General features: G+C 38.8%; 2 protein-coding genes across 3 annotated transcripts in view; one reads left to right on the top strand and one right to left on the bottom strand.

Moving 5' to 3' along the window:
* Window positions 1-2,816: 2,816 nt before the first annotated feature.
* LOC105364522 (probable RNA-binding protein 19) lies at window positions 2,817-7,184 on the bottom strand. Its single transcript, XM_011502456.1, has 15 exons — window positions 6,651-7,184; window positions 6,362-6,566; window positions 6,021-6,280; window positions 5,471-5,945; window positions 5,200-5,403; window positions 4,917-5,111; window positions 4,703-4,842; window positions 4,508-4,633; window positions 4,315-4,450; window positions 3,891-4,249; window positions 3,629-3,831; window positions 3,436-3,552; window positions 3,256-3,361; window positions 3,024-3,147; window positions 2,817-2,953 (listed from the first exon to the last, which is right to left on the bottom strand). Exons 1-15 carry the CDS (start codon window positions 6,684-6,686, stop codon window positions 2,886-2,888), a joined length of 2,754 nt encoding a protein of 917 aa, XP_011500758.1. The 5' UTR covers window positions 6,687-7,184; the 3' UTR covers window positions 2,817-2,885.
* Window positions 7,185-8,540: 1,356 nt separating this feature from the next.
* UBL3 (ubiquitin like 3) overlaps window positions 8,541-10,162 on the top strand; it is a 46,576-nt gene continuing 44,954 nt past the window's right edge. For both annotated transcript variants that reach the window (XM_011502454.1, XM_011502455.1), the window contains exon 1: window positions 8,541-8,782. In XM_011502454.1, the coding sequence (XP_011500756.1) occupies window positions 8,753-8,782 (30 nt within the window). In that variant the 5' untranslated portion in view covers window positions 8,541-8,752. The remainder of the gene's footprint in view (window positions 8,783-10,162) is intronic.

Here is a 10,162-nt window from a genome sequence, read left to right as displayed (position 1 = left end):
TTCAATGTAATAGACTTTTGTTTTTTTAATAAAAAACAATAAATATAATGAGTATATTGTACATAAACAAATACAGTTATACACACATATATATATATATATATATATATATATATATATATATAACTATATTTTTTATTTACTGTACCAGGTGAAATGTAATTCAGTGATTACAGAGCAAAGTAATCGAGACAAAAACTTTGCTCCTACATTGCTTTTCCTATAAATCTTCGTTATATCTTCGAATATGCCTAACGAGGGGAGTTCAGCATATTATCGTGCTGAAAATAAATCTTTATTGCAGAAATATTTTTTCATTTCAAACGATCGATTGAGAATCGTCGTTATTTATTCAGATTGATAATAAATAAGAAAATTATATTAGATTTAGATTACAATTTTATATCTATACAATCCATACAATTGGTGTATGAAGTTTTTGTAACGAATCAATAATCTAATAATGGCATCGATACGTAAAGCATCTACTTTCAAATTTTATCTGTAATAAACAAACAAGAGTTGAATTCATACTATTTTTTATAATTGTAATATTAACAAAATACCACATTGGTCTTAATTTTATAATAAAAATGTAAATAAATATATGTGTAACGTCATTACAACTAGGAAATTACGTATTCGTAATTAAATGAATTCATATTTAAATTTGTGAATTTTGAGACCAACATATTATATAGTAATCATTGGTACAAACAGGATATCTAAGATTAATTGTAATTAAAAATTACTTTTCCATGCAAATAAGTCAAGTAAAAGATTATGTTATATCCAAATTGATTTTGGATAATAAATATGCAATAAGCTTTATCTAAATCAAAATTACGCATAATTAATTAAACCCTTTTTGATAATTCTACAAACATAATTTTTTAAGAATTTTTCAATGCCGTTTAAACGATAAAGGATCCTTTATCACTTAGATTTACATTCGCCAACTAGCCCATAACCTTTAGAGGACAATATTGATGTGAAAATTATATCGATTAATTTATATTTGATATATTATTACTATATTAATACTAATAATAATGTTTAAATCATCGAGTAATTACTAAATAGAATAATTCCAAACTATGGATTTTGAAAAAATTATGATTTTCAAAATATGAATTTGAAAAAAGAAGAATTTAAAATATGGGCGGAGAAAATGTCGCTGTCTAATTTCTTAATAGAAACGATGAATTTCATTAGTCACATAAAAATTAAATAATAATACTGTTTAAACGTTTGAAGACGAAATTAGATTAAATAAAAAATGTGTTTGTGGTAAAATTGAACTTCCAGTTAATACAAGAATATACAGGGATTACAGTTCAAATTTAGGAATAAAAATATAAAAACATATATATGTGTGTGTGTGTGTGTGTGTGTGTATACACTATTTATTTACAAAATGATTAAAAATTACGTTTCTTTACAAAAGATGAAAAAGAACTTTATCATTAGTCTGTTTTAAGTTTCATATTTTATATTACAAGGTTCCAATTAATTTATAGCAATGTAATGCAATATTTATAGCATTAAAATTCTCTTTAAATAACAACATTTTATATTGAAGGTATTCTTTTAATAGGAAAATAAATATAAGACAAAAATCGTGTATTAGCTAAGAGTGGAAGGACCGTTGTAATATTTCAAATATTTGGCATACATAAAATGATGTAATAATTAATGCTAATAAAAAAATCTTTTTAAGCTTCTTTCATTAAGTTATAACATTTTATTGTACAAAATAAAGTATAAATCTTTTATTTCCGCTTACGGAATACAAGTAATTTTTATGCCCTTATTTCATACTTAACTACTACTATTATTAATGTAATATAGTAATTCATTTAAATTAACAATTTGTAATTTTGTGTTGCAATTATTTTGGTTTATAATATTTATTTCATTAAATTTTCGATTGGTTTTCTGTGTATATTATTATTAATTAAGCTGACTAATTAGAAATTTCAGATTGCTATTTGAGTTTCCGTTTCTTTCTGTTATATTGATTAAAACACGTACCCACGCACGCACGCATATATATATATATATATATTTATTTTCATTATGAATTGATTTCTTTTTACTTTATTTTTCCTCACCTTTCTGAAAGTTTAATTTTTTTATTTGATATTTTACATTAATATAATGTTTTTTTATTTATTCAATATTAATTTATATATTAGAAAATAAAGTTTGAATCATATTTTAGTAGTTTATTTATTTTACATGAAAATCCAGATATGTGTACTGTATATTAATTCACATAAATGGATTAATAAGATGTTAATTCGTTAAATAAATAAATTTTAATAATCATGTGTTTTTCTATCCCATTTATATAATTAATTTTTCAAATTTCAATAATAGATAATATAATTTTAATATAATTTTGATGATTTCATTTATGATTTTAAATTGAATAATATTGATCCAAATAATAATGTAATTACTATTATTAACTTCTAAAATTATATTAATAATTATGAGTATAAAATTCAAGCAGTTCAAATAGTCTCTTTTCTTCTATTATTTTCTAAAATTTTGCTGTAATTACATTTAATGCAACTTCTTGGTTTACTAATATGTACAATAAAAATTTTGTTTTTTTTACAATAAAAGAAAAAGTAGATTTATAAATATAAAAACTATTTGTAATTTATAATTTTGTTGACATTACTTTATTAGAGTAATGGTGAAAATATGTTTTTGTCATTGCCATAAATTACAATCACTTAAAGAATATTTTTACATTATACATTTAACTAAATTAAATTCTATTCTAAATTATAGGAAATATATATTAATAATTGATATCGTTTTGTTCAAGTTTTATATAATATATTTACATACTGTAGATATTTACTACAGTACTACACAACTTCTAAACCAACAGATTCAGGATCCAAAGTTGCTTTTTTACTTCTCTCACTGGTTTGCTCTAAAACAATAGTACAATAAATTTATAACGAAATTTAAATATTTTAATGAGTTTATAATTATTAAATTACCTTCGTGAAAGTGTTTTGCGGTACGTTTTCTAAGTTCCTCAATGTCTTCATGCTTTTGAGCCCATTCTAACACTAATCGACGCCCGTATAAATGAGTACTTTGGCATAATGCTTTGAAGGCTCTCTACAATAATAATAATAATAATAATAATAATAATAATAATAATAATAAAAACAAACATGTACTTAATTGTATTTTATTTTAATAAAATGTATAAACATTTTTGTTTACCTTTGCATCTTTTTTCGTATAAAATTCAGCGAAACCAAAACCTCTGTGTTTCTCATCGCCAACCATTTTCTTTGGCAATCTCATAGCCTTCAGTTCTCCAAAAGCCCTAAAATAGTTGAAATATTTTTGTTAGAGATCAGTTACAATAATTGTTATTAAGTTGACGATATATATACTTACTTAAACAAATCCTTAACTTCATCAGCATTCGCTTGAAATGGTATATTTCTTATAAGAATTTTCGTTCCCGTTTGTTCTGTAATTTTAGTCGATTTTCTCGTAGTTTTTACGTCGGTCCTAAAGGTCATTAGAGAAATAAGTTAATAATTATTCATAATAGTTGAGCTTATACTTTATATATAATTTAACTGACTGCAATGTTCTCTCGGAGCGTTTAAGTTCAAGAGATTTTCCGTCTAACGAGCGCATTTGTAATTCCTTCAAAGCTCGTTCCGCGTCTACTTTTAATTTGTATCTTACAAATCCGTAACCCATTGATAGTTTTTTACCGGGATTATTGGGATCTTTTTTCATACTGATATTTGCATAATGCAAGGGGCCACATTTTGAGAAATACTGTAAAATAGAAAATATTAAAAGTTAATAAAATACTCTTGACGTTATGGTAATTGTACCTTTTGTAATTGCTCGTCTGTTGTGGTGAAATTTAAATTTTTTATGAAAAGAGTAGTATCAGGCTCTGGTTCATCCTCGTCCTCATCTTCTTCTTCGTTCTTATCATCATCTTTATTATTATCTTTTTCACTTTCTTTACTGTCATCCGCAATTAATTCTTCCTTAGATTTATCATCTTCAGTATTATTCGTTTCTTTATTTTCTTTTGATGCTTCATCTATCGAACGTTTTGCTTGTGCAGATGTGAAACTATCATCCGGTGCCCATTCCAGATATAAAGGTAAATGTTTGAATTTTGAATAAGCTAATTTTGTAAAAGCTTTTCGAGCTTCCGATGGTTCAACAAACTCGACGAGAGCTACAATGAAAGTATATGATAATGGAATGTCGAATTTCTGTTTTACATTAGCTTTTGCTTTTTACCTGTAACCCCTGTCGGAGGCAGGACTAATCTACCAAGCTCTCCATACACAGAAAACAGTTCCCTTATTTCCTTTATGTGGGTCCCAACAGGTAAATTTTTAACAAGTATTACAGTTTTCGATCTCTTATTCGGTGGCTAAAAAATGTCGAGAATTTAGTTCCACATAAAATTCTTTATGTTTAGCTAATATACCTGGTTAAATGCATTCAAGTAAACGCCGTTGTCTTCCAAAAACTTTTGTGTTTCCAGTACCAGTTGTGTTTCACCTAAAGCTAGACGTACAGCCATACTAGTGCCGTTACTACTATCTTGAAGCACCTACATTAAATAGAAAATATTCTATTAATTATTCATTGTTTCGTTTATAATGTATGATTAAGTGAATACATTTTCTTTTGTAGTATTGTAAGTGGTTGCTATTGCATCCGCAACGGCATTGTGCCCTAAAAAGAGAGTATTCCAGTTATGCGAAGACCCAGCGTTCACTTTATCTTGCAGCTGTTTCCTTTGTTTATAGCTAAGCCCATCTAAAAATGTTATTAGTGTTAAGAGAGGAAAATTGTGATAAATTAAATATATAAATAAATACACGGATTTACACCTTGTAGAAGTAAGTCCTGTGGCGTCGTTTTTGATTTGGCTGGTAGAAGATGGAGCATTCGACCATCCTGGACTGTACCGTCGAGTTCTGTGTAGGCTTTAACCGCATGTTCAGGCATCATAAATGTTACAGTACCAAATCCTTTTGGTTTTCTCGTAATCTTATCGATTGGAAGATTTACCTCAGTCAGTGGACCTTTAATTTAAAATTGTAGTTGAAAATAAGGACTGCCAAGATTAATGGTACGATAAACGAATAATAATTATAAATTCATAGGACCAACCATATTTTTCAAATAGATTTTTAATATCTGTCTCGTTCATCGTATAAGTTAAATTTCTTAGAAAAATTCTTCCCGATTCGGCTACGCTTTCTTCGCTTTTAAGAGTTTCCTCCTGTTGCTTCCATCTCAAGTTTGATGACTTTGTTACGTCTTTTTTAACATCCTCGATTCTTTCATATTTACTGACACACAGCCGCTTACCGTCTAAAATACCAGTACTATAATACCTACATAAAAGATTCTTTTAATTATATTAGCCAAAATATCTTACCTAAAAAGCTTTTATTTTTATTAAGAGCCATTTTCATTTGCTTCTCAGTTTCAAAACCTACATAAGCTATGCCTTTAATTTTACTCGGCACTCTTATCGATTTAGCTTTGAAGCCTTTGAAAAATTGTTTAATATCTTTCTTTTTATGATTATAAGCAAGCCCTTGTATTTTGACAGTAAAAAACTTGTGAGGTCCATAATTTCTCTTTGTTTTTTCAATGTTCACACTTTTTTCAACATTGGATTTCTTTTTTAACGCTTCCATGTATTCTTTGTCCGTAATATCTTTATTAGCTATGGGCATGGTATTAGAATTCTCGTTATCGGTCAATTCGCTCTCATTCGCGTCGCTATCAGCAACATTTGAGGTTACCTCGTTTTCACACAAAGGGAGCAGTACATCATTTTGCCAAACATTGGAATCTCCTTTCATGCGACATTCCATAAATTCCCTAAACATTGGATCGTCAGTATGCTGTTAGAAATAAAATACAATTCAAATTACCACAACTACAAGCAATCCTGAACTTCACCTAAAAACAAAACTTACTTTTTTAAAAATTTCTTTTATTTCATTATCCTTGACATCCTTATTTTTGCTCTTATTCTTCTTTTCATTTGTCACAAAGCCGTCCATGCTTGATTTTTTCGTTCCATCAATCTTTTTCTCATCATCTCTAGTTTTCACATTCTTAGATTTCTTCTTTGCTTTCTCATCCTCGGCCAAATTCTCAGCAACTTGGTTATTCTTCATATGAGCGTTACTGTCTTGGGCATATTTACTCCATGACTTGGGCTTCGACGCGTCACCTAAGTAGATGTTAAAATGAGCTTGTCAAATAGATCAGATCTGTCATTTTACACAACGTGTGAAGAACAAATTCAACCTACCAAGCCCAGAGCAGTATTCCAATGTAATTCTGGAGGTATCGATGCAACTATTATTAAAGAAACGGAGCGCTTCGTCCGCTTGATCCTTGCTTTTAAAACCGACAAAAGCAAATCTCCGAAACTTGCCATCTTCGGTGTATTTAAGCTGCAGATCCGTAACAAGCCCTTTCTCGCTGAACAACTGCTTCAACCTCTTCTCGGTAACCTAAAAACAAAATAATGAACTTCAGAATTCTTCAGGCCCTTTTAAGCCGCACGGATAATAAATAATAAATGTTCGGTACTTAACGTTTTTTGGTAAATTTTTTACAATTAGTCGTGACATGATGGCAGGCTTCCGCGATGGCTGCAACGATCATACGCAGGGCCACTTGGCCGCAAAAGCCGAGGATACAGTTAAGGTCGGATGGCAGTGCGAAGCGTAGACAATTAAGCGCACGTGCGCTACTCCAGTCGCACAGGGTTCGCGGTACCGGCCGCCGGTAACGCTCCTCCGCGAAACCGCTGAGGGATAAAGCAGATCGCGTGGGCGTACACGAGGGCGCGCAGGTGCTTGTGCTTTAACTCATCAGGGTGGGAGAAGCGACGGCTAGGAGGGATGGACGGGGGACGTGGGGAGTCTCGAGTCCAGCTTATTCCGCAGCTCGGTCGGTCCGGCGAGCGCAGGAACCCGCGAGTAGCGTAGCCAGAAAGAGGCGGTCGAGAGAGCAGAGTCACGTGAAATATCTCCCGCTAGTGATTCGGAGCGCGTAGTCAGGAAGGCGGAATAACGCCGAGAGGCCAGGGCCAGCACAGTCGCAGGGGCGCGTGCATGCGTGGTGGCAGTGGTGGTGGTGGTGGTGGTGGTGGTGGTGGTGGTAGTGGTGGTGGTGGCGGTGGCGACGGCAGCGGCAGCGGCGGTGGCGGCGGTGGTTGTGGCGGTGGCGACGGCGGCGGCGACGGCGGTGGCAGCAGCAGCGGTGGCAGCAGCAGCAGCAGCAGCAGCGACAGCAGCAGCAGCAACAGCAGAAACAGCAGCAGCGGCGGCGGCGGCAGTAGTGTTGTCGTTGTGCGGTGGCCGCGAGCGCGCGCGCGCGCCCGTCTCTGATCGCCATTTTACGCGTTGTTTGGCTGCGGTCGCTTCGTTCATAGTGTCGCGCGCCGGACTCGTGGAGACCCTTCGGCCTCCCGTCCGTCCGCGCCTTCCACTCCGGATCGTGACCTCAAGAGACGTCCGCGAGGAGCTGTCGTGGATCGCAGCGGCATACGCCGCCTCCCCCACGGGGAACATGTCGCTCGGCTGCTGCGGAGACGAGCGCCGTAGCCGCGCTTGAATTTTGGAGCTTGAGCCGAAGGAGGAGAGTAGGAGCCCCACCAAGGCAGGCGGTGCCAGGTCTTGTCGAAGGATACAGGCGGATCGAAATCGAGAGAGGCCGTGAGAGAGGCGGCGAGAGTTATCGATAAGGGTCCGTCCCGACGTCCTATCGTCGAGGATTTGCGCGAGTGGAGAGCTGCACCAGCGGGTGGCCACCGATAATCCAGGAAGAGAGAGAGAGAGAGCGAGGCACCAAACGTCGCGATGCAGCAACCGCCGTGGCCCCACGGCCGAGCCCTCCTCTGAGACTCGCTCTCTCTCGCTCTCCCTCCATCTATCGCACTCCCGTCTCGAGCCCCCCTCGGCCCCTAGCGCAGGCTCTCGATCGCGCGCTCTTTCTCTCTCGCGCGCGCGCATCCTTCGTACGTATCTCGCCGCGAGTGCGTGCCGTCTCTCTTCGGCCCTCTGGCTCGCGCCGTCGTCGTAGGCGCGCGTAGCTCGAGGAACCGGAGTGAAAAAGAGAGAGAGAGAGAGAGAGAGAGAGAGAGTGAGTGAGTGAGTGAGAGAACACAGTTAACTCACACAATCATACACACGCACGACGCGCACGCACGCAACAAACACAAGGGGGAAAAACAACCTACACACGTACATACGTGCATATCCGAAGCTTTCCCGAGAGTGTTTTTCGTGGCGTCGTGCGGCCAGTGCTGTGGGCCGCCCGCGAGGTCGCGCGCCTCGCCACGAGGAGGACGACCGACCGACCGACCGTGAGGACGGCGAGGACGAAGAGGGTCGTCTAGCGGTTGGTGCGCGAGTGTAAAGCGAGAAAAGTCGAAGGGACGGCGCTCCAGACGTGAGCGAGAAAGGAGAGGAGAACGTGGTGTGTGCGAGTGTAGGCGAGCAAGAGATACAAAGAAGAGGAAAGACCGAAAGGACTTTTCCAGCTCGGCCGCTGGAGCGAGTGAGAGGGAAGAGAGGAGGCATAGGTGAGGAAGAGGAGTCGCGCGTGTGTGCGTAGACGCCCGCCCGTGTTGGAGAGCCCGAGCCGCGGAGCCTACCCCGAGTAGGCGCCCTCTCGCCCGGGTATCACAACGATGAATTCGCGAAACATCCCCTCGGACAAGGTAAGTCCTGAGCGTCGCTCAGTCGGTTCGCTTACTTTTCTACATCATTCTTTCGTAAGAGCAAAAGGGGACGTGCGGCGCGCGCTGATCTTGGACGTCGAGGCCGATCTTTCTTGACCCACTTACGGGCCTTGGCATCGTCCTCGCCGAGACGCCGCCGTACGTGCCCGAGATGAGCCTCTACACCTATCCAATGTTCTTCCTTCTAGTCACCGTCATAGTTATCGACGTCATTGTCGACGTCGTTGTCGTTGTTGTTATTGTCGTTGTCGTTGTTGACGTTATCGTTATCGTTATAATCGTGGTCATAGACGTAGCGATAGTTGTACTCATGGTCATAGTGGTAGACTTAGTTATTATCATTATCGTCATTACTATTATCGTCCCGTCGTGGTCGTAGTTGTCGTCTACGTCGTCGTCGTCTACATCGTCGTCGTCCTCTACGTCGTAAGCGTTGTCGCACTCGTAGTTGAGGTCGTGCTCGGTCCGCTCCCACCTTGTTCTCTATTCACCACTACGACCACCACCACCACCACCTCCACCACCTCCACCACCACCACCACCACTGCTACTACTACAACTACTACTACTACCACAACCATCACCACAACCCCCCTCACTCCAACCCGCCCTTTTTCTCTCGCATGGCCTTCCCGCCACCCACATCTCCCTCCCCCCTTCTTGGTCCCCCCTCCTGGTCTCTTGGTCTCCCCATATCGCCCACCTACAACACCCCAATGCACGCGAAATCGATGAAACTGCTGCTGCCGCCTCTTCCTTGGCAATCCTTTCTCTCTACTCATCGTTCTTTCACCCCCCTCCCCCCTCACTCGAGACTCTCTAGCTCTCTCGCTCTCTCGCTCTCTGTATCTTTCTCTGTCCAGGAGATGCATTCTCCGGTAGTCGATTGGAGGGGGAAAAAGAAACAGATGGATATTTTCTAGATAGAAAATTCCTAGGGGTTCCATTTTTTTCCGTTTTCCCTTTCGTTCTTGAATTCTCTATCAAATGGGACTACCGCACGCACGCACGCACGCACGCATACGCGCGCAGATGGACCACGGATTAGCGCAATGACGCAAAGCGACGACGTCGGCAGCGACCGTGGCAATTCGTAGCGCAAGGAGACGCTCGTCGTCATCCCATTTCCTTTTATTTTTCTTAACGCGAGTCCTTGCTCGACCATCCCCTCCCATTCTCGTTGCGCGCCATAATCCGCTACGGCAGAGGCGAGGTCGCGGCCACGGAAAACGATCTTTTCTACCGAATGCCGTCGTCCTGTGTCGCGGCCATCAATTATTATTCATTAACAGGCGCCGCGTTCGCTCGCAACTAACGACTCGCGCTGTCGAGGCGACAAGAGAGATCCTCCGCCCCCCC

The sequence above is a fragment of the Ceratosolen solmsi genome, unplaced genomic scaffold, assembly GCF_000503995.2.
Source record: "Ceratosolen solmsi marchali unplaced genomic scaffold, CerSol_1.0 scaffold39, whole genome shotgun sequence".
Lineage (NCBI taxonomy): Eukaryota > Metazoa > Arthropoda > Insecta > Hymenoptera > Agaonidae > Ceratosolen > Ceratosolen solmsi.
The sequence above is the reverse complement of the archived record's forward strand: the minus strand, read 5'-3'. Positions and strand labels throughout refer to the sequence as shown.